Here is a 24,440-nt window from a genome sequence, read left to right on the forward strand (position 1 = left end):
GAAATCTATTTTCGACCAAAAGTTGCGGATAGAATGATAAGTACTACTCTATCCTAATAAGATTTCTCATGTTTGAGCTCGTAGGCTTACACTGGATATTATAGTGTTTGAGCTTTGAGAATAATATCACTTTTGGTAAAGAGTTTTTTACCTTTAAATGGAATTGTTGAATGTTGTCAGCGCAAATATCGTTTCACATCTGATGAAATTGAAACAGCTAATCTAATGGCATATCATATATAGTTTCATCGTCGAAATGTACTTAATAGATGCACAAGGTAATTTCGGTCACCATTGATTTGGGACGTCCTTCTTTAACTGAACAACTTCCACGAATTAATAGAGCGAATACCGAACACCAAGTAAAAAAAAATCATTTCTTATTAGAAGTAGGTTACAAAATAGATGATGCAGTTTACAAAGGAGGTTTTTACACTAAACTTGTTTTTTTTCTTTGAAATAAAACAATTATTAGTTTCATTTATAGAAATTAAAATTATAACAAAAATGATGTGTTCGTGAAAGGTACTTTATTGCAGCCTCAGGTGCAAGACTTATGTAAGTATAAAAGATTTGACATTAAAAATAACAAAAGAGTGAGACTTCGAATTAATTAAACGAAAAAGGCTCAAATATGCCATCGAATTATCAGAAATGACTCATTTATATCACTCGTCAATAGTTTGGCTCATCTCATTTATGTCATCGAACTATCGGAAATGGCTCATTTATGCCACTTATCAATAGTTTGACTCATTTGTGTCATCGGCCGTTATCAAAATAATTCATCCATGTCGTTTTTCATTAACGTCGGTTTGAAAATATCAGACATGACACGTGACATTATGGTCGTGGATGGGTAGGGTGTATGGGTCGAATTTTTTATTAATTTGGGATTTAGAATGGGCTGATTTAATTAAACGACGTAAACCTCTAATTAGAGGTCACGTGTCATATCTGATATTATAAAATCAACGTTAATGAAAAATGACATGGATGAGTATGAGTCATGTCCAATAATTTGATGGCATAAATGAGTCAAACTATTGATGAGTGGCATAAATGAGTCATTTCTGATAGTTCAATGACATATTTAAGCCTTATCTGTTAATTAAAAAACGTACCAATGGCCAAAATTGAGATATTGTAAAAAAAAAAAATATTAGGCCAATCCTAATTAAACATTTGAATGACAAGTTCATACATAATAACTTTCCAGTAATTATAAATAACTCTTCTTAATACATCCCTAACTACCACCACTTCAAAACAAATGACTTTGGGAACCATGTGCATAAAAAACTAATGCACTCATTTTCACCTAACCAGTGCTTGCTTTTCTTTGACTCCATCTCGAGAAATATTTAATAAAACAATCAGAATACCATCTAGATAAACATCATTCGTACATAATACAAGATACGTTTATTAATCGTTTGATCATTAGTATATTCAACAAACTCTAATAAACCTCTGTTAAATATATCCTGATCACCTAGAATATATGTACCAAAGGGATTAAAGTTCGATATTTAGGAAATGCCACCATAATGAGAAGTCCTCAACAAGAAGAAAATCAAGGGCATTAGTAGGGACTCAATTTACAAACCAACATAGACCATGTCACATAATTAAAAGTTCACAATAGTTAAAAACAGCAAGATGTACCATGAGGAATAAATCCAATTGATTAGCTGAAATTTCATTCTATTCACATAGCTGAAGGAGGCAAAACTAGAACCAAGAGGACTATTTTACATAACTAAAATATTTTGCACAAACTGCACATACATGTCACATAACTGAGCTCCCACTCTACAATTAAGATACAGTTAATCATTCTCTCCCCCACACCCCATCGTCATGTTGCCTTCCATGACCGTGAGTTAAGAACAAAATGGTCGATACAGCATCATCAGCTACTAAATCCCATTATACAGTTGGGATACAATCCCTTCAGTCGCGTCTTGTTTATCTGATACATGTGTTGGGGTGGCTGCAACTGACACATCTAAAAGATCTATCCTCTAGATCGCTGAACAATAGACAACTATGAGTGACCGATGAAAGCTTGCTTAACGGCACTTAAAATCCAACAGAGACAGGGGTACAAATATGAAATATCATAGCTCAATACCAGATTCAGCCTCAGCTAAGATGGAAGCATTCTCATCCAGCAAGTAGTCACAAATCTCTAGAAGCTGATCCGCAAGGGGAGGAATACCTGGGTTGCGCCCGTCATTGTACAGATGTGCATTGATGGTAATCTGTGCCACATCATGCCTGAATTGCAAGCGGTTTTTATATTCCAGTTTCCTGGTTCTCTCTTTGATTGTGGATAGGTCCATAGGGCGCTTTACATACTTGTGATAATCTGGAGCTTCCTTTCGGGTCACTGGCTTCAAGAAGAGGTAGGATACGTCCACACGCGACTTCAGTGTGTCAACGATTTCTTCCAAAATATTTGACAAACCAACCTTCAGACAAATTCAACCACATCTCAGTTAAATGAAAAGACTACTGCACACCTGCCCTTTGGTACTACAGAAGAAGCAAGCAACTCTTAGAAAGAACAGATCAAATAAGATCAGAGGTTTTAATGACAAAAAGGGTTCCTTATCTTTGGTAGTAGGTTCAAAATAGTCCTTCAAGTATCACTTGAGCAGTTTTGGTCCTTTAAGTTCGCCAAAAGTAAGCATTTTTTTGTTCCCGTCAAATATCGACCAAATTCTGATTGCTAAATTCAATCAGAACTGAAAATAGTTATTTTTTGTGTATTTCAACAGTCTGGTGCAACTTTTTGAGGTGCAATTTCTATTGTTTTTGCTCCATTTTGTGTATGGTGTAGTTTTTTATGTAGCGATTTCTTGAAGTTTGACGAAAATTTCTGGTGGTGCTTTTTTTTTTTTTTGGTCACAGTTCCTGTTAAATTTAACACGAGTTTGGTAAATATTTGATGGAGACTAAAAGTGCTTACTTTTGGCAAACTTAAAAGACCAAAACTGCTCTATTGATACTTACGGGACTATTTTGAACCTGCTACCAAAAATAAGGGACCATTTTTGTCATTTTATCCTTCTCTAACTGCAGCTAACTGACCAACAATGACAGAATTATGCAATAAGAGAATGTATACTTGCTTAAGATGTGACAATCAGTCGTATCAGAAAAACCAGACCAGCATGTTGCTGTTTGACTAGATGCTCCCAGAAAATTAAAACTTATAAATGATTGTGTCAAACAACACTTGCCACAGTATATGCGATCCATACTCCTATGAGAGTAAGCAGGCCTTTATCTTTTTCCCTTTCTATTTCACATGCAGGATGCATGGGCCTCAGTTTTTCGAGTATTCTCTTAATCAATACTATTCATTTCTTATCGGAAAATTCTATGAACACCACCATGCAACCAAGTTAGCCAACAAGAACATGAGAGATTAGACCACTTGGACACAACACAAAGGGTGTGTTTGGTATGGAGGAAAACATATTCCGGAAAATGTTTTCCAATTTTTCCATGTTTAGTTAGTCAAAATGTTTTGGAAAACATCCTCTCTAGAAAAACGAGTTCCTTAAAAATGAGAAAAATGAGTTCCCTAATAGAACTAGGGAAAACAAATTCCATAACTGACTCCAAGCGCATTGTCTCCTTCCTACCTACCAAATCCCCGAACCCCCACTCCCCTCCCCTATAGTGTTTTGCTAGATTACTTATATTTTTTTTTTTTTTTTTGAGACTGGTAACACTATTACATATAAATGCTCTTGGGACAATATTTTTTTTGCTTAGTTACCAAACACTAGAAAAAAAGTAAGAAACCCACTTATTTTCTTACAAAACATTTTCCATGGAAAAAAAAATTCTTCATACCAAACACACCAAAATGAAATAAGGATTAGATGATCTAGGTCTGTGGCATCTGTGGCCATAGTAAGTGGACCAATCACTATTTCCTGCAGAAGATAAGACATAAACAAGCTAATCAAGCACAACAGATTTAGTTACCTCTCCCCCTCTCCGGCGCTTTGTTGGTGGTGCAAGCTCTTTAGCATGCCTTCCGGACTCGAAAGGTTGCCTCCGCTTCATCGATCTGTCTCGATCTGGTATCCTTCTATCGTTTCTTCTGGGAAGAAAATCATCCAAGTAATCATCTCTTATTTCAGGCTTCTTCTTTTTCTTCTTCCTTTCCTTTAGACGTTCTTCTTCTTCCCTCTCTCTTCTTATGGCATCTTGATAGCTTTCAATCGCCGCTAATTTCTCCTGCTCCTCTAATGCCTTCTGTCGCTCATATATCATCTTGGCTCTTTCCTCTCTCTGCCTCACAGCAATTCTCCTCCTCTCTTCCTCTTCCCATAACCGTTTATCATCCATTCGTTTCCTTGCTAAAGCCTCTTCATAGAAATGGTCCCTCTCTTGCTGCCCCAAGTACGACAATTCGTTGATTTTCTTCGTCTTCCTGAACTCCATGCCACCGCTACCATCCAGGAAGCCTTCATCCACACTTGTGGAGTCCTTAAGTTGCTTAATTACAATTTTCTTGCTGCGATGTGACTCTGCAGTCTCCGTTGGTGCCCTTAGAACGGAGGACCTATGAGCTTCATCGGAAACATCCTCACCTTTCATCTTATTTGAAAACTTGATTTTACTAAATTTTATGGGGGGTGGTACAGTTCCAGTTTCAGTATCTGAAGTCACCGGTATGTCAGAATTAAGTGAGGTAGCAGGAGTAGGTTTATCAGGAAGCTTGTCGGTTGAGCCACATTTAACCTTCAGAACTTTGGCCTTTGAACTGGAATTATCATCCTCATGAGCTTCGATCATCACATTCTTAGTAGCACTTTTTTGGATGGCTTTTTTCGAGAAGATCTGGGGCTGATCCAACTGATCAGTAGAACTCATAGCTTTACCTGCAGTCTTTTCGAGATCAATGATTTCTGCTCGTGCGTCCACATCTTCCCCATACTTGGGACAATTCTTATTAGTTCTCATGTGACCAAGCTGTATAATAAGACCAGTCAATTGATTAGCCTTCATAACTTTTGGAATAAGATGATTATATTCAAATATAAACACGAACCTGACCACAGGCTCCACAGACAAAACTGTCTCTTGCTGACTTCTTCTCTTTCACGGGCTGTGTGCAAGGACAGTATCACATCAGTTACATGTCTTATAAATCAAGAAACACTGGGCAGGGATATATTCAAATCAAATATATGCAGAAGATAACTATGTAGGGACATTTACCTTAATTCCATCCCCTAGTATCTTAATTTTTTTATTAAACAATCCAGTGTCCATAATATCAACTTTTTTCTTGGGTTTCACCTTGCTAGATGGGGTTCTTTTAGTAGCAAACCCTTCAGCCTGCAGTTAAAAAGAAAATCAGAGAATTGCACCACCTGGTTGAGATACTAAGGACACAATGAATTAGTGAGGAAAAAAGGGAAACAACCTCCTTCTGATCTCCGATGAAATTCAATGCATTTGGCCCATCAGACTTTATGCTTGGCTTGGGAAATATTTGAGGTTTTTTACCCCGATCAGTGCTTTCAGCAGCAAACCTGTATCTTATATCTGGCACGAAACCAACTTTCTCCCCCATGGCTTTGTCCTTTTTTTTCTTCTTCCTCTCAGCTTCATCATCTGCAAGATAGTAGTTAAGAGATAGAAATTACCAAATAAGAAACATGTCCCAAGATAGGCTGCACTTGCTCGCAGGCAACGAGAAAAGGTTACAATCCACCTGAAAGGAAAAATTTTCTCACATACCAATAAAAGGAAGTAGGCAGTTTTCTTATGTGCACTTTGGATCAATTTATATATCAACCTCTATTTGGTAATATTTCCTATAATCTTTTTTTTTTTTTTGATAAGGTAAATAATTTTATTAACAAATGGGGAGAAACCCCGTATACAAGCCATATGCTAAAAGAAGAGAACCTACACCAAAATATGGTTCTCAACAAAAGAGGTCCAATTCTCTATATCCTACAATCTTCTTAACCAAAGCTAATTCCGAGTTGGTGAGTCTTTCAAGGATAAGATGCAATTTAAACAACTTGTCAAGACTTCCGTAAAATCCTAAACAGTACTCTACTTTAGGCCAGGAGCAACATTGCTGCTTTCATTCGCAAACTTCACATGAAAAGGATTTTAGTATTGACCGTGCCGAGACGTATCAACAAAGAACCCAACCCTTGACAATACAAAATCCCAACTCATATGCATAGAGAAAAACGTCATACTCCTCCATCCTACCCTACCCAACCAGCAGCAGCAGAAGGACCCACTTAATATGCCTTTTTTTCCATCCAAATTCCTCCCACTAAATCTCCATTTTCCAGGAGAAACAGAAAGTAATATTGAAGTGGCACCAACAGAGAAGGTACACCAAATTCTTAATTTTCTCAATCATATAGCATCAAGATGCCAAGGACAGACTAGAAACAACACATAATAAAACATATACATATGTTCCATACCGTCCATGAGCATCCGGCATAATTCCGCAGCTTCAGCTGCCTCATCCTCGATTTCCTCATCCACCTGAGCCTGAAAGGGGCGTCTCCTCATCTTGAGTCCTTTGACTCCATCTACACTATCATGTTTGGGCTCATGACTACCCTCCTCACCATCCTCAAAGTCTTCTGCATCAAGAAGATTTTCCAAGTCACCAGCAAATGAGTCTAGGTCACTGTTCACTTCAGTGTCACTCTCATTTTCTTCACCATCAGCTGCACTAAGGTTTTGGACTTGTCGGTCCCAGATCTCCTGACATTTTTCTCTGGTTTGCTGCTGCAGCTGCAAAAAGGACATGCGCTGGCCACGAGCATATTTGCTTATTGTTGTTGGATCAACTTTAACACCTGATGCAGCTTGCTCGCTAGAAAGCTTGCGAATCATAGCAATTCGGTGCCACCTTGTTAGTTTAGCAATCTGCTCCTCTGGAACATTAAACTTGAGAAGAACCTAAAATGTAGGGAAATACACCATTATGTAGAATGAGTAACACATACTTGTGAATTGATAGGAAAAAACCCCCATTGGGCTACTCAACCATAAACCACATAGGGCTAGCCACAAGATAAAAAAGTAGAAGGAGAAATTGGGTTCAATCTGGACATGAGCACTGCATGCATCAGAGCCATAGGACTAAACAATCAACTACTCATGCACCTATCAACCAGGCTGTAAACTAAATAAACACGCTTCCAATAAGCCAGAATTAATTTTGTTCTGAATCAGCTTCCACAAGGGGTATATTCATTTAGGTTCCATAATCAAATCAGGGGAATTTCTTTTCGTCACAATTTACCACATACAGTAGTAGAATATAAAAAGAAACAGTCAGTCCAGATTGATAACAATCAGTTGACATATATGTCAATAGAAATGTATGTATGATATAAAAGCCATTTTTTTTTAACTAACCGCGTTTGATGCTAAGTCAAAAAAGCTGGAAGTTTTGTAAAATCCAATCTTAATACTATCCCAATCAACTCACCTCGCGTGCAGCTTCCATGCTCAGTCTTCGCAGGTCTGCATCAGTGCCTGTTACTGTTGAGCCTTTGGCAACAACTGCTTTTTTCTTGGAGATTGCATTTGATATTGGTGCCTTAGGAGTGGTGCGGACATAACTGAACCCTAATCCCCGACCAGATGGATCACCAACACCAGTAATTTCCAGACGCTCAATATTTTCTCTATCCTGTCAAGAATATCAAGTTTCAGGACTAGTTAGGATGTTATGAATTACAGAAAACAATGTGTGCAATAGGAGTATTTATTGATATTCTTGATGAAACAGTACATGATAGAATAGGAGTATTTATTATACTTTTTTTGATGATGAATGGAATGTTCCTTACAATCTATCAAGGCAACAGAAAGTTTTGAATTATTTAAGGATACCAGGCTGCCATGTCAGCACGTCTCTGATGACCAGGAAAAAGGTTAAGAAGACGGCAGAAGTGACCATACAAACACAAGAATAACCAAATGCAGTTTCTGAGATGTATTACCATGCATTACATTGAGAAAGTTAACTGCCAATCACCAAGAAGGAAAGGACAGAGTTCCGAAGTTATTGGATTGCGTTTTCTCATACCACTCTTTCCTAGGCGCACACACTCCGAAAAGAGACGCATTTTGTCGGACTATCTACAAAGATAAATGACGCAAGTATGATCTACCTGGTTTGTACAGGCAACAAAGTTGCTACTCAAGTTCCAAGGTGTGATTTGAAGTTCCCTTTCAATATGTGATGCAGCAGCTAAAGCAATTGCTTCATCTGGGAGCTGGTTCATTGCAGCTGATAGACCTGTAGGATTAGTTAGCCTTGTAATACCTAGGCGCTTAAGCCTATAGAGTCCAGCTTGCATGCTTTCATATGCACATACCTGAGCCAAAGAACACGCACAAAACAAAGAATTTCTGATAAATGGTTGAAAAACCAATAACATAGTCAACGTGAAACAGTAGAGAAATAGGCTGTATTAGGGGCAACATATAGCGTAAAACATTAATACATTCTCGGGAAATGACATTTTAATCCTAGTCTGCACCGAGGTCAATGACTTTCAGGGGTCACAACAAGTGCACGACATCTCTTAATGACATTTTTTATAACCCGTTTTCCTTTTCTTTTTATTTTTAATTGGGGGGACGGGGATCTTTTCAGGGGGTGGGGGAGGAGATGAGAGGGAAATTAAAAACAGGATCTTTTGAAAGAACTCACACTTTCTGGCGAAACCATCCTCCTCAATTCCTCCTCGGATGGTATCCGAAAATTGAACCTCATAACCCATTGGAACTGTCCATTTGATCTTCTCTGCATCATGTCAGCATCCAGGTTACTTAAGACAGACACATAAGGGGAAGGTGCACACACAGTGCGACGAAGACGAGTTTCAATAAAAAATTCCCTCTAAATGTCTGTACTAAAGAGTTTACCCAGGAATTGAAATGATGCTTCCCAAAAGTACCTGCAAATCAGCACAATGTTTGAGCCTTTTCCTAAGAAAGGCCTCTGACAAGCTAGGGAACTGTAAAGACAGCTCATCCGCACGGATGAAAGGACGTGAACCGCGTTTTTCAATAGCACGAAATTCACGATACATATATACCAATAGTCTGTTCATTATGTAGGTCTGAACACCTTTTGATCCAGGAGCGATTACCTCCATGTGAGGTTCCTTCAAAGATAACAGCGAAAGGCAGATTAAACAAGGAAATAGATCCACCATATATTCATACAGAAGCAACAACCATAAGATATTAGTCATAAATTATTCATGATAGATGATCCTCTTCTGGCATAAGATTTCACATAGCTATAGCATGCTTGCATATTAAAGAAACATGGTTACCCTCTTCAGGTATAAGCATCGACATAGCTACAGCATGATTGCACATTACAGATACACATATTAGCATGCTGCACAAAGAAAAATCCAAAGCAGAATAGGAAAGCAAAATCTAGAGGATGAAGTGAATTGTCCACAAGCACTATTGCAAATTTGTAACGAGAATGTGGCGGCAAAACATAATAATATGAAGCTAGAAATCTTCATGATGCCATGGTTCAAAATAATGTCCACTAAAACAATCAACATTTTAGCAATAAGTTCATCAGATAATGATATATAAAATTTGCATGGTGCAATCAGGCAAGTACTTAGATGAGATAAGGTAAGGATAGTAGATAACCTGTTGCCCTACGACATCAATCCTGTCGATCCGCCTTATGGACAGCTTACCCTTTGCTGAGCGAACCAACAAATAATCAGTTGATGAGACCTTCTGCTGAAAAATTGGTGCCCTGTACATATTTGTTTCAAGAGATGACTGGCTGCAACCAGGTTTTATATCCCCGAGGAAGGGGGATTTATCAGCAGGATCAAGTGTGAGCACACTACCCAATCCAGTATTTCCGTTGCGCATCAAGGTGCCTTGCTGATCATTCGGAGATAATTTTTGGTAATAAGTACACAATCTTGCACCCATTCCAGCATTTCCAAGGAGCAAAGGTCTCTCCTCACAGTATCTGCAAGTAGAAAAGCAGACAAAAGTGTTGAGGCGGACTAAAGATACACATCACAAAGTTGTATATAAATGAAAAGAAGTGATGAAATTCTTTTTTAATTTTTTATTTTTTTTAATCAAAAGGTTTCATTAGGAACACAACAAGGTGGTGACGAAATATGTACCATGTGGTTGCATAGAGTGCTTCGTTATAAAATCTATCCAATTGTTATACAAAAAGGGATCTACTCCTCAAACCTAAAATTTAGATGAAACAAAAAAGATCTTTATTCATCAATAACACCAAGGCGATCACAAAATATGAATGAACGTTGTATAGAGTGCTCCTCTGTCAATCCAACTGCTATACAAAAGGGGATCTTACTCCTTACACCAGAAATATAGATCAAAGGAAAAAGATCTCTTAATGCTTCATATATCCACCTCTATACAAATATAAAATTCTTCAGTATCCTGTTTGGATATTGTGAAGTTCTATTACAACAAAAAACAAGAAAAAGCACTTCAAAAGATTCACACCAATAAACTACTTACATGCAACACAAATATCCACTAAATCAATGCAAAAGACCTATTCAAATTGACATAAATCACTTTTCCTTTTATAAGCAAAGGTATATTATTCATCTATCACAACACCAAGAGAGTGCTGGATGTATCAACAGTACAAAAATTAGCCTCCCATTTGAAAACATATAGGGTATTTATCCATATTGAGCGTGAAATAAACGAAGAAGAAATGTCATCAGAATATCAATAGAAAATACACAGTAAAAATCTTTGGGTTTACTTACTCCATTAGGAAAACATGGCCATCTTTCACGGAAAGATCAGATTTTTTCTTAAATGCCCCAGGAGGACGCAGGGACTTGTTCTCACCGGGAAGCTTTTGTGCCCTAGGCAACAAATGTATCCTAGTACGAACAAGATGCAGCACAGAGTTTGGTGGCACATTTTGGGCAGAAAGCGATTTATCATCTTCAAGCTCCTTCCCACAATAAATTATCTTCACTGGCTCAGACAGTTTGAAATCTGTATACAAATAACATGGTGAAAGTTGGTAATAGCTGGGACATAAAGGTAATAAATAGATGTAATATAAGTGAAGGTTAGGAATTAAAAGGATAGGAAAAATTACAAACCAAGTTTCTTGGACGCCTTTGACTTAAGGGAAGAAATGTTTTCCTCTGCTGCCACATGAAGTTTACTTCCTTTGCCACCCAAGCTCTTCAATATGATTTTCATTGGCCCTTGTGTAGGCAACTTTCTCTGTTCCTTAAGTACCACCTCATTGTCATGGGGATGCCACAAAGCTCTTGGCCGATGAAAATTTGCTATGTCTTTACTGCAAAGAGCAATAAATCACATCAAAAAACATTAAAAACGAAGCAATCACCCAATACATATGATAAATCCAAGAGAACTAACTTCCCAATCTTGTAAATAGAGGTGATTAGGTAGTTCTAACATGGCACTTATGATGCTAATCCCTACGTCCATAGGACCGATGCAAGGACAAACTGTTTTGTGCCCTAGGTTGCTTAAGTCAAATGATAAAGAAATATAATCCAAATTTGTTCATTGAACTGCAAAGCAAAGTCACTTCTGGCTACATATAAGACATCATATAGCCAGAGCAGGATTAAGTGAAATCCACTTGAAAGCTGATTTTTCGATTTTTCATCAACTTTACGCGCCCAAAAGAGAGTGTATTCACTCTCTTTGCGCATTCATGGGGGTGAAAGCTACCGAACAGCCAAGTATATGGGGGTATTTAGGACCAACAATAGTTTAAGTGTACACTGAATAAAAGGTGTCAAGTTCAAGAGGAGGGGGGAGGGTGGTCCCAAAATATCGAAAACAGCCTCTCTACCCCACAAGTTGGGGTAAGGTCTGCGTGCACCCACCCTCCCCAGACCCCACCATGTGGGATCATACTGGGTATGTTGTTGTTGTTGTGAGAGAAATAGTGTGCTTTTTTGAGAATAAAAAGAATCATATTTCTAGAGTCAAGAACCTATGCCTACCTAATCTATTTTTTTGGTGTGGGAGGAGTTTGTTAGAGAACTTGGAGCAGTATATGGATTTCTTGGAGATTATGTAATTACACCATGATGGGGTTTAAGCACCTTTTTGCTGTTTGCAAAGTTTTCAACTTAGCACCTTTTTTTTTTTTTTGGGGGGGGGGGGGGGGGGGGGGGGGGGGGGGAGGGGGGTTGGGTGGAAGCGGCTAAGTTTTTACTATTAATAGTCGTTACCTTTCTCCAAAAAAAAAAAAAAAATGTAATTCCACCATGATAAGAAAATAGACCTTGAGCTTAACTCAACCTCAAAAGCTAGCTAAAAAGTTGTGAACTTCCCAAGACCACGTTAGGAGACCAAAGGACCACATCCCCACTGATGTGGAATATTCAACATCCCCTGCACGCCCAAACCGAGCAACTAAAGTGTGGACAACAAAATATGGGAACCCAACATTGTCCCCCTGCACGCCTAGGCCTAGCAACTAGATCATTATCACTGATAGTTAGGATGTGATTTTCAGTTGGACATCAGACAAAGAAAAAGGAGATATAGAGCACGGCATGTAGCTCTTTGGGGTGCGGCCCTTCCCCAGGCTGCCCTTTTGAATTGAACATAATTCCATACAGATATCATGTTTTTCATGCTTTTGTTCATACCAAACTTTTAGTGCACCATGGGGTATAGATGATACGGTGTTATTCGTAGAGAACCACATTTTCAGGTTTTCTATCATTTTATACCGAGAACTTTTCCCGCCACATCAATGAAGTTATTACTTTACCAAAAAGAGAAAATTAGAGTAGAATTAAGCATTTATATAAGAGAATGCCAAATGAAGTTCACAAGACTTACTTGCTTAGCTTAGCCTTCATTGTCTGCAGCTTAAGAGCTGGTATTGAGTGCAGAACTTTTAGACCATGTGCAGTGCGTTTCTTTGAATGTGATTTTAGTTGCTGAGTTGACTTTCTGTTCATATAGAATTTGTCATTGGCAATATTGAAACGCCCGGATGAACCACTGAGATCATATAACTCGGTAGAGTCACCATTACTGGGCTTTATTAAACCAGTTGTGATCATTGCTCCAGCATGATACAGAAGCTGTTGGCCATCCCTGTTATCCAAAACTTCAAAAAGCATTTGTTCGTCTTGAAGATCGTATATGAGCTTTGGCTTCAGAAAGGGTTGATCTGGTTCCCAAATAATGTTGTCCACCCAAGATTCCTCTAGCATATCTCTATTTTGTAATGTAAGCTTGCTAAATCGCCTTAAGGCATCGCTGCTAAGGCTTTCATCAGTGGCTCCATCCTTTAGAGTATCTGTGCTCTTTTGCCTATCTGCATTCAAGCGAGACTCTAATCTCAAAAGCTGAGGGTGACATCTTCCTTCCGATAATGAAATATCCAGGTGTTCTGAAGGTTGTTTTGAACCAAAAGGCTCCACAGAAACACTGCAAGAGAAAAAGGAGCTATGACCTTTCTCATGGGGTTCAATTTCTTTTTCTGACTGAAGACTTTGAGACTCGGCCTCCACATCCAGTTGTTTATCAGTCAATGCTTCATAATCAGGTTCAGAAATCTCACAACTCTCAGCAGTGTTATCACTCAATGGAGGAGAATTATCCCAAATGATTCTATCCTCCCAGTCTTGCTGATCAAGCGGATAGAACTCAGGACAAATAGGTGAGCTCCAACCAGCAGAAAGATCCATAGATAGATTTTCTTTCATTGGTTCAGCACTACAACAAGAATCCTTTTTCTCGATTTTTGGCTTTAAGTCATCAGTCCCTTGAACTGTTCCTGGTTCATTATCCAGCAACGTTAAAGCACTATCCTGATGTACATGGGTCATCCTCAACCAAGGAAACTCTTCATAGGACCCTCTCAGTAACGTAACTTCATCTTCTTCAACAATATCCAGTATGTCCATGGCCTTGTATTTGTCTGTGAAACAAGAATGCACTAGAAAGGCTCAACCATAGTTATACTACTAAACAGAAATGAAGAACGGGATTTTTCTAATTAGCAAAAGGTACCTTTGGGAACAGAGGAACGTCGCTCCCTCTTCTCTGCTTTCTTCCGAGGTTTATGGAGGGCAAAAATTTCAGAGAACTTCAGAATTGCCACCCCATCTTCTACACAAAGAACAGGTAGAGGCACAGAGCTTTGACTATCAACTGGCTCATCCAAAGCAAGAGGTTCTTCCTGACAACCAGCATAAAAAAGCAGCACTGCTTAGAAAACAAGAATTATTCTAAAGCAGACAACAAAATTAGACACTTGTAGTCTCCATAAAGGCAACTTATCTGCAGTTGTTAGCTTATGCCAAGCATAGAGCAGAAATACATAATAGAGGAGAGCAATATTTCAAAGACTTTCCAGAACTCCTTTTAAATAAACGCAGATCTCCAGTGGAATAGATAGGCAGAAAAGTAAAAAGAGAGTGCTTTATTATTTGTCGACTTCCCAATAGTGATAAACTGTGAAGAAAAAAGCAAAATGAGTAAAACTAAAAGTTTGGTATATTACTAAGAGTGGTCCACCAGGAATCAGAGGATTTTAACTAACATAAAAATCCATATGTCCTGACTCCTGAGTACTTCAGCCGCTATAAATACAATAATTCAAGGTATTTATAAAATGCTTTAAATAGCATCATCAATCTTCAAGCACTAGAAGAAATTATCGTCACGGAAGAATATTCCAATAGCTATTTCAGGAAAATCTCGAGAAGCCGTTGAAAACATAGCTCGTAATAGAAAGTGACGCAAAGATATCAACTGTTTGATGACCTACTCCACAAGAAGGAAAGGACGAGAAGAGAGAAAGAAAGAGATGACATGCACTTCATGCTACAATCAGAATCAAAGGAACACACACACCAAAAAAAAAAAAAAAAAAAAGGTAGTTTCTCTTTTTAATTTGTAGAGGACAAACCTCCTGAAGATCTTCACTAGATTCGGGAGCATCTGTGGATATAACTTCTTCTGGGACCTTTTGATCAACAACTTCTTCTGGAACCTTTTGATCAACAACTTCTTCTGGAACCTTCTCCCCAGGAGAACTCACTTCAGCATCATTGCTGTACTCTAAAAAGAACATGACAAATAGGTCTACAGTGAAGATGCAAAGAGAAATATTTAAAGCTAATTTTAATGAAATTATGCAACTCCATGAATTTATTCCTTTTCCTCCTTTGGTAATCTTTTTTTGGATGAAGTCTTTTCCTCCTATAGTAATCTCCCTATCCTGACAAAACTAACGGACCTCCAACATCTTATTTTTACTCAAAACATATTTTATTATTGAAATTGATTGCCACCTTGAAAGACAATAATTTAACCCTAAAAATTCCTTATAAAAAATGTTAATCCAACGAAATTACACCGACCCAAGATAGTTAAAGGAGCTAGTTTACATCTAATTTCTCATCATATTCCCCCCCCCCCCCCCCCCCCCCCCAAATTATCATAATCTTTACTCTCATGAAGTTTAACAACAATTAATAGAACACAAATTTCATAAAACCATTCATTTCACTTGAGAAAATAAATAATCTTCAAAGGTGGAGAGATTTTTGGTATTTTGCCATTGCTTGTTTACACTGATTTAAGTTGCCTGTCCTTGTGCCGAGGGTCTACCGGAAACAGCCTCTCTACCGAGGCTACCTCCCAAGGTAGGGGTAAGGTCATACTCTCTAGCCTCCCCAGACCTCCCTTCGTGGGATTTCACTGGGTATGTTGTTTTTGTTGTTGTGGAGATATTTTTTGGGACTTTTGGTTTAGAAGGGAGTTTCTGGATTGGGAAGCGACTGAATTTCAAAGATTGCTAGACTTACTTATGAGAAAGTCATTCCGGTTTATAACCCCTACGTTTGGTGGTGGGGCTTGGGGAATAATGGAATTTTATCTGTGAAGTCATTTTATGTGAACTCTTTTTTGTTTTCTTTTTTTTTTTTTTTTTTTTTTTTTTTTTTTTTGGAAACTAGTAACTTGTATTCCTCAGCATTAAGGATATGCTGGCCATCTCCAAAAAAGAGCTTACAAGGAGAATATTAATTAAAAACTCCTATGTGAACTTTTGGTTAGGGAGGAATATGTCTTTCCGTGTAATGCAATATGGATCCCGAAGCTGCCGAGGAAGGTGTTGTTTTTCACTTGGCTAGCCGCTAGAGGGGTAATTTTGACAACGGAAAATTTTAGAAAGCGGAAGGTTGTTTGTGTTAGTTGGTGCTACATGTGTAAGGAGGGGGGCGGGCGAGGATGTGGATCACCTTCTTCTACATTGCGGGTTAACCATGAGGCTATGGTGGGATATGTTTAGGCGGTTTGGTACTCCATGGGTTACCCACAGCTGGTGCAAACAATTTCAGCTCACCAAAAATTGCTAGCAGAAAACTGAAATTAGGCACAGTAGGCTGCAAGCAAGAAAGAGTTTGACAAATACCAACCACGAAGACTCATCTCAAGGATCAATTCTTTTTATCTGGTGTTTTACGATAAAATCTTGCTTTCACAATTTTGGTTTTATTTTCTGCTAGACTGCTACCCTCTTACAGATGGAACTCTGGGTTATATTTTGCTTGAATATCTCCTGAGTTGTCAGTTTAAAATTCCGCTTCATTTGAGCTCCACATGTTTCTGTTGGTATGTGAATGTTCCAAAGAGCCATAACCATTTAACTACCGAGGCAATTTGGTCGGCTTTCAATTTTCATTTTAGGTGAGGAGCAACTTTCCGTAATAAAACTGAGGTTCGTAGCAAACTAACGTGAAGAAGAGCCCTATAAATCTAGTAGTGTCAACCAGTAAGGAGATTAAAATATCACGAGGAAGATTTCTAAAGATTGTAGACAGTCATCAATACTTGAGAGTAACAATATTAACATATTTATGAAAAACCAGTACCCAAGAAAACATTGCTTTACTAACCTTTTTCAGGAATAGATTGAACTTCAGTAGTGTTCTCTACCACCTCCTGTTCCTTCTCCTCTTCCTTATCCTCTTCCTTCTCCTCTTCCTTCTCCTGTTCCTTCTCCTCTTCATCCTCATCATAGTTTTCATCATCGAAAACAGAAGCACGATTCTCCAAAGTAGTTAAAGAGACTTCTGTTGAAAAATAATCCCTCTTCGGCAATAATAGGTCCTCTTCGGTAACAGTTTGTACCTCAGGTCCTTCATACTGCTCATCGATGTCCTCATAATCTACAGCATCTTCTGCCTTCTCATCATAATCTGTGTGTTCAATGAAGCGGAGGGAAGAGAAGTAGTAAGAAATGACTTCTGAAAGAAAAGATTGGTCGAATAATATCCAATGGCTTCAGAATGATGATGAGAACCCAACGTAAGCTCTACGAAACACCGAACCTCGTGCTGTGAATTAATGTAAGAATATTCATGTAGAAAACAGATTAAGGAACTATAAGCCCACTGGAGTTTTAACACACCAAACTACAGATATAATAGCACAAAGAAATGCAGAAACATAAGAATTTCTAGCACACAAAGACATAAAGAGTGTTAAACAAAAGAATGTCAGCTGAAGGCTAGTTTTGCTAAAGAGCTCCATTTGGTGGAACTATTTCAAATATCAGCATCTAACCTAACCATGAATATCAACCTAGTAATAATTTCCAGTATTTCCCAATTCACTGCAGTAATATGAATTATCAGAATGTCAGACACATAAATTGTTTTTGGCTCTTTCTCTAATGTATTACAGGTTCAAACCTATGCTTACAAGTCTAATTAAGGAATGCTTTCACTTGTGATAAAGGCGAACTTTTATAGGACGAAAAGAGAAAGACAAAAGAATTGTCAATGAAAGTATCGAAGAACTAAATACCGATGAAAGTAAGAAACTGCATGAGATGGCATTCATGGAAAAACACGTACCTTGTTCAGCAGCATCTGCAGATGCTTGTGGGGACTTCACTGACAACTGAACATCCAAGGGAAAGAGACATGGAGAAAATATTAGCACCAAAACTACTGGGACTTCACTGACAACTGAACATCCAAGGGAAAGAGACATGGAGAAAATATTAGCACCAAAACTACTCAGGTAGAAATTGGATAACAACCATTCATATTTATACCACCTGATCCGAAATATAATTCCAAATAAATCATAGTGATAAGAGATTGGGTCCACACTTCTCAGAAGATATAATTCCAAATTATAGAGATAAAAGAGCTTTGATACATACATCTATCTCTGTCAGAGACGGACCAAGCTTGTCAGCTAAAGCAGCAAGATGCTCCTTGGCATCCTGAAAAACATAATTTCCATTAGAGTTTGACCTCTTAATAAGAAGACAACAGAAGAAACTCAAAACATACAACATGGAAGGGGACTAAAATAAATGAAAGGGAGCTTAAAGACTTCAACACCCTCAATCAACGCCCAACCTCAAGCTGACCACTTCCCACATTAAATTACAAAACATGGTCCTTCTAAAGGTGTAAATGAGTTGGTTGTGCTGAAATTCCAGCAAATAATTATCCTCTTAGGTTCAACTGCTACTTGGAGACACTTTAGTACCTATACTAACAAATTTAATTTGGGATCTCATAGCATACTAATAATTTGAGAGTCAAATGACATAGGGAGAAAAGAATAAAAAGGAGCAAATCACCTCGTCAAGGTAGTCAACATCGAGATCACCAGAGTAGTCAACATTTCCAAACATAAATCCCAAAAGTCGGTTACCACTGCCAGCTTCCTCATATTCGTCCTCATCATCTGCAAAAAAACAGACATAATTGTCAATTAAATCACACTCAGATTGCCCGCTTCCTCACTTTGCAGAAACAGGTAGAAATAATGACACAAGGCCAAATCAGAAAAGCATGTGTTTCAAAACAATGGCATGCAAAGTGATCCTCAAGAGAAACGTTTGAAAGAGCTGAATTAGTATAGGCAATATTGTACCGGGGATGCTGAAATTACTAACTTTAGTTGCAACTTTTATATTTTAATTTTTTTTAAATTGTGAGTTCAACTTCAAAGAACCTTGAGCTTCGCTTTAGCTTCACCTCACAAATTGTTTAACAAAGGTTTTCTGTTCTTCACAAAATTACTGACTTTCCTTCATCCAGGAGATAATTATGGAAAGAAATCAAGAACCAGCTTACTAACTATCAAAATTGAAGCCGGAAAAAAAAAAGAACAAATATAACGTTACCTTCGTCACGCCCATCACGGGATGAGCCACCAGGTTCGTAGCCCATCTTAGGTCAGCAACTCTGCAACAAAAAAACACTTCATTATTCTGAAACTAGCAATGGAACCAAAAATACCCAATAAAGTTCCAAAGATATAATTCAGAAAAAGACATCCTTTTTACTCCCCTAATCCTAAAACACATTCAGATTGTGCAATAGAGTACAGTTTCGTTATACTCCAATACATCACAAGAAACAAAAAGGGTACGACCAATTTCACAAAAAGGAACCTCCTTTACTCCCCTCATCCTAAAACTCATTCAAATTGGGCAATATAGTACAGTTTAAAATCGTTATACTCCAATACATCGCAAGAAACAAAAAGGGTACGACCAATTTCACAAAAAAGAACCTCCTTTACTCCCCTCATCCTAAAACTCATTCAAATTGGGAAATACAGTACAGTTTAAAATCGTTATAGTCCAATACATTGCAAGAAACAAAAAGGATACGACCAATTTCACAAAAAAGAACCTCCTTTACTCCCCTCATCCCAAAACGCATTCAAATTGGGAAATACAGTACAGTTTAAAATCGTTTATAGTCCAATACATTGCAAGAAACAAAAAGGATACGACCAATTTCACAAAAAAGAACCTCTTTTACTCCCCTCATCCCAAAACACATTCAAATAGGGCAATACAGTACAGTTTCAAATCATTATAGTCCAATTCATTGCAAGAAACGAAAAGAGTACAATTAATTGCACAAAAAGGAACCTCATTTACTCCCCTCATCCTAAAACACATTCAAATTGTGAAATATAGTAGAGTTCCATATCGTTATAAGTCCAATTCATTGCTAGAAACGAAAAGGGTACAATTATAGCACAAAAAAGAACCTCCTTTACTCCCCTCATCCCAAAACACATTCAAATAGGGCAATACAGTACAGTTTCAAATCATTATAGTCCAATTCATTGCAAGAAACGAAAAGGGTACAATTAATTGCACAAAAGGGAACCTCATTTACTCCCCTCATCCTAAAACACATTCAAATTGTGCAATATAGTAGAGTTCCATATCGTTATAGTCCAATTCATTGCAAGAAACGAAAAGGGTACAATCATAGCACAAAAAAGAACCTCCTTTACTCCCCTCTCAGCCTAAAACACATTCGAATTAAGCCATATAGCACAGTTTAAAATCGTTATAGTCCAATACATTGCAAGAAACAAAAAGGGTACAATTAATTTCACAAAAAAAGGAAAAGGGGTTGTCTAATTAGACACAAATGGAGAAGAGGTACGTACACTTCATTATTCAGACACTAGTAATGAACCAAAGATACAAAATAAAATTCTTTAGATTATAATACATAAAAGAACCTCCTTTTTACTCCCCTCTTGCTAAAACACATTGGAATTGTGCAATATAGTACAATTAATTTCACAAAACAAGAAAAGGGGTTGTCTAATTAGACACAAACAGAGAAGAGGAACAAACACTTCATTATTCTGACACTAGCAATGGAACCAAAAATACCCAAATAAAATTCCAAAGATTATATTTCAGAATGGAACCTCCTTTTTACTCCCCTCAATATAGTACAGTTTCAAATCATTATAATCCAATTCATTGCAAGAAACAAAAAGGGTACAATTAATTTCACAAAACAAGAAAAGGGTTGTCTAACCAAACACAAATAAAGGATAAAACTTTATTATTCTGACACTAGCAATGAACAAAAAAAAAAAAAATTAGATTATAATCCATAAAAGAACCTCCTTTTGTGCAATATAGTACAGTTTCAAATTGTTATAGTCCAATTCAATGCAAGAAACAAAAAGGGTACAATGAATTTCACAAAACAAGAAAAGGGGTTGTTTAATTAGACACAAACAAAGAAGAGGAACATAGACTTAGATTATATACCATAAAAGAACCTCCTTTTTACTCCCCTGATCCTAAAAACACATTCAAATTGTGCAATATAGTAGAGTTCCATATCGTTATAGTCCAATTCATTGCAAGAAACGAAAAGGGTACAATTATAGCACAAAAAAGAACCTCCTTTACTCCCCTCTCAGCCTAAAACACATTCGAATTAAGCCATATAGCACAGTTTAAAATCGTTATAGTCCAATTCATTGGAAGAAACGAAAAGGGTACAATTAATTGGACAAAAGGGAACCTCATTTACTCCCCTCATCCTAAAACACATTCAAATTGTGCAATATAGTACAGTTTCAAATTGTTATAGTCCAATTCAATGCAAGAAACAAAAAGGGTACAATGAATTTCACAAAACAAGAAAAGGGGTTGTTTAATTAGACACAAAACAAAGAAGAGGAACATACACTTAGATTATATACCATAAAAGAACCTCCTTTTTACTCCCCTGATCCTAAAAACACATTCAAATTGTGAAATACAGTACAGTTTAATATCATTTTAGTCCAATTCAGTGCAAGAAACAAAAAGGGTACAATTAATTATACAAAACAAGAAAAGGGGTTGTTTTATTGGACATAAACAAAGAAGAGAGACATACACTTTGATTTGTAGAAAGCTGAGAAGTTTCTCTTTTTTCTTTTTTTTTTTTAATTTTTTTTCGAAGGAAAGAAAGAATTTGAGAGTGGATTTTTGGGTGTGTATTTATAGAGATTCACTTCCTTCGATGGAACTTTTGGTTTGGGGAAATAAACCCACCGTTTTTATCTTGAAGTATTTTGCGTTATATATGAAGAAAAAATATTGTCTCAAAAACTAATTTTTGTTGGGAGCTAATTGCTTTGCTATCCATTGTCTAGCTTATATATTACTCTCTTATCTCAAAATGAATGTCTCTTTCGCTTTCTCGACTCATTAAAAAAAGAAAAAATGATCAAAAATATTCTTTTACTAAAAGAGTTAAAAATATCATTCATTATTAATTTGGGTCAAAAATATCACTCCTATCATTAAAATTTTCAAATATACCTCTATTTTAACAGAAATTCCTAACATAACCTGATTTCATTCAACTACATAAAAATAAATATGCGACCAACTTGTTCCAGAATCCTACATCTGTAGCCACTAGGCATATGGATTTTTTATTTAGCTGGATTGAGATTAAATAGAGCTGTTTAAAAATGAAATCAAATTATGTTGGGATTTCCGTTAAGACAGTGGTATATTTGAAGTCTTTCATGACGGAGGGGCATTTTTATCCAAATTTGTAATGAAGAATATTTTTAGTCCTTTTTCTAAACTAGAGGAGTATTTTTTATTTTTTAACCCTTTTCCCGAAGTATTGCCGTTATATGAAGGAAATAATATTATGTGTCAAAAAATAATTTTGTTGGGAGCTAATTGCTTTCGCTGTCCATTGTCTAGCTTATATATTATTCCCCTGTCTCAAAATAAGTGTCACTTAGATTTTTTCACGCTCATTAAGGAAAAAAATATAAGGTATATTTTATTAATCCTGTCACTAAAGATGAAAGTTGTCGAAATAAGAATGTTAAGATGGATGTGTGGCAACACCAGGAGTGACAAGATTAGGAATGAGCATATTCGGGATAAGGTGGGGGTAGCCTCGGTGGAAGACAAGATGCGAGAAGCGAGATTGAGATGGTTTGGGCATGTGAAGAGGAGAGACACAGATGCCCCAGTGCGGAGGTATGAGAGGTTGGCCATGGATGGTTTCAGACGAGGTAGGGGTTGGCCGAAGAAGTATTGGGGAGAGGTAATTAGACACGACATGACACAACTACAGCTTACCGAGGACATGACCTTAGATAGGAGGGTTTGGAGGACCCAAATTAGGGTAGAAGGCTAGTAGATAGTCTCGTTTTCCGTTCTTATTAGTAGTCGCATTATCGCAATACAATTTCTTCTACTCAGATTTCTGCTATTATCTATTATTTCCTGTGCTTTGATTATCCTGCGTTATCTGTGTCGCTTGCATTATTTCATTTCATATCGCTTTGATTTTGTTAGCCTTATCTGACTTCTTTTTATGTTTTTATTGAGCCGAGGGTTTTTCGGAAACAGCCGTCCTATCTTGGTAGGAGTAAGATCTGCGTACACTCTACCCTCCCCAGACCCCACGATGTGGGATTTCACTGGGTTGCTGTTGTTGTTGTTATTGTTGTACTCCTGCTTATTAAATATTTCTCGAGAATTGAGCACCATTAAAAAAGTATAGTTCTGTAATATAAGGTATAATTGAAATAATAATAATAATAATAGTACAATTTTTTTTCTTGAATTTCTAAAGCGATATTTATTTTAGGACTTTTTTTGCTAAAGCAACACTCAGAGATAGTATATAAAGCAGCACTCAGGGCGCAGATAGTGTACAACGTGCGGGTTTGGCCGACCCAATTGCTTTAGTCCAAGCCATATATTTTTCTTAAGAAATTCATTATATATGTACGAATTATTTAATTTAGTACCCATTAACTTAAAAGAATTAGAATTTCAAACTCATGAGCTTCAAATCCTGCCTTCACTTCCGACAAAACATATTTTGACACGGAGGCAGTAGTGAATTTGCCCCAATTAGAAAGAATCAAATTATAGCTAAGTAACTATTGTTAAACTGTTTTAATTAAAAAGAATAATTTTTACTTATCAAATAATTTTATCTTTTCTCTATCCTTCAATTGTAACATATATATGTTGTCCTAATTATATTTTCAAATTTGACATTGACTTAAGACACGTGTAAATCACATTTCAGACATGCGCGTATTTTTGGGGAAAACTCAGAGGAGAGAAAAGGAATGAGAAAGAAAGTTAGAAAATTTATGCTTTAAGTCGAGTCACATATAAATTTGTTGTTGTGAATATCAAGATTTCAGTAATGCAATTTCCATATTTTTGGGATAAACTCAGAGAGGAGAGGGAGGAATGAGAAAAAAAAAGTTAGAAAATTTACGCTTTGAGTCGAGTCACATATCAATTCTATGATGTGAATATCAAGATTAGATATTAATAAGTTTCAAAGCTTTAACTATTACTCGTAGGAGATCATTTGACCTAACTATTAAGTGGAAAGTAAAATTACCATTTCACATAATTTAATATTAAATTTGAACCTTTATACCTTCAAATCTACTCTTCTCCGATTAATGATCCAATTTTTTGAAAAGCTTGAAGAGAAATAAAAATGTTATTACGATTTTTTTTTATATAAAATGTGTCAGAACCT

General features: G+C 37.0%; 1 protein-coding gene across 4 annotated transcripts; it reads right to left on the reverse strand.

Annotated features, from left to right (window-relative positions):
• Positions 1-1,665: 1,665 nt before the first annotated feature.
• On the reverse strand, positions 1,666-22,022 carry LOC132602807 (transcription initiation factor TFIID subunit 1). 4 transcript variants are annotated; one of them, XM_060315582.1, is made up of 23 exons: positions 21,792-22,022; positions 19,259-19,319; positions 18,710-18,816; positions 18,281-18,343; positions 17,967-18,012; positions 17,004-17,306; positions 15,011-15,162; positions 14,110-14,278; positions 12,928-14,035; positions 11,193-11,395; positions 10,845-11,082; positions 9,715-10,051; positions 8,991-9,200; positions 8,744-8,836; positions 8,199-8,405; positions 7,511-7,714; positions 6,489-6,975; positions 5,459-5,649; positions 5,251-5,370; positions 5,081-5,137; positions 4,009-5,001; positions 2,138-2,477; positions 1,666-2,035 (listed from the first exon to the last, which is right to left on the reverse strand). In XM_060315582.1, exons 2-23 carry the CDS (start codon positions 19,302-19,304, stop codon positions 2,028-2,030), a joined length of 5,682 nt encoding a protein of 1,893 aa, XP_060171565.1. In that variant the 5' UTR covers positions 19,305-19,319; positions 21,792-22,022; the 3' UTR covers positions 1,666-2,027. The 4 variants fall into 4 exon arrangements, with proteins under 4 accessions (XP_060171565.1, XP_060171566.1, XP_060171563.1 ...); XM_060315583.1 differs by having other exon boundaries at positions 1,666-2,477; positions 12,928-14,017; positions 21,792-22,021; XM_060315580.1 differs by having other exon boundaries at positions 1,666-2,477; positions 21,792-22,021.
• Positions 22,023-24,440: the final 2,418 nt, after the last annotated feature.

The sequence above is a fragment of the Lycium barbarum genome, chromosome 7 (genome assembly GCF_019175385.1).
Source record: "Lycium barbarum isolate Lr01 chromosome 7, ASM1917538v2, whole genome shotgun sequence".
NCBI lineage: Eukaryota > Viridiplantae > Streptophyta > Magnoliopsida > Solanales > Solanaceae > Lycium > Lycium barbarum.

What these genes read in the sequence shown, in the direction of transcription:
- LOC132602807 (XM_060315580.1), bottom strand. Translation starts at nt 19,304, where the DNA reads ATGGGCTACGAACCTGGTGGCTCATCCCGTGATGGGCGTGACGAAG. An exon ending in AAAGGCGTCCAAGAAACTTG is followed by an intron (nt 11,083 to 11,192) that starts GTTTGTAATTTT and finishes ATTTGTATACAG; the next exon opens with ATTTCAAACTGTCTGAGCCA. An exon ending in TCTGTGGAGCCTGTGGTCAG is followed by an intron (nt 5,002 to 5,080) that starts GTTCGTGTTTAT and finishes CTTATTATACAG; the next exon opens with CTTGGTCACATGAGAACTAA.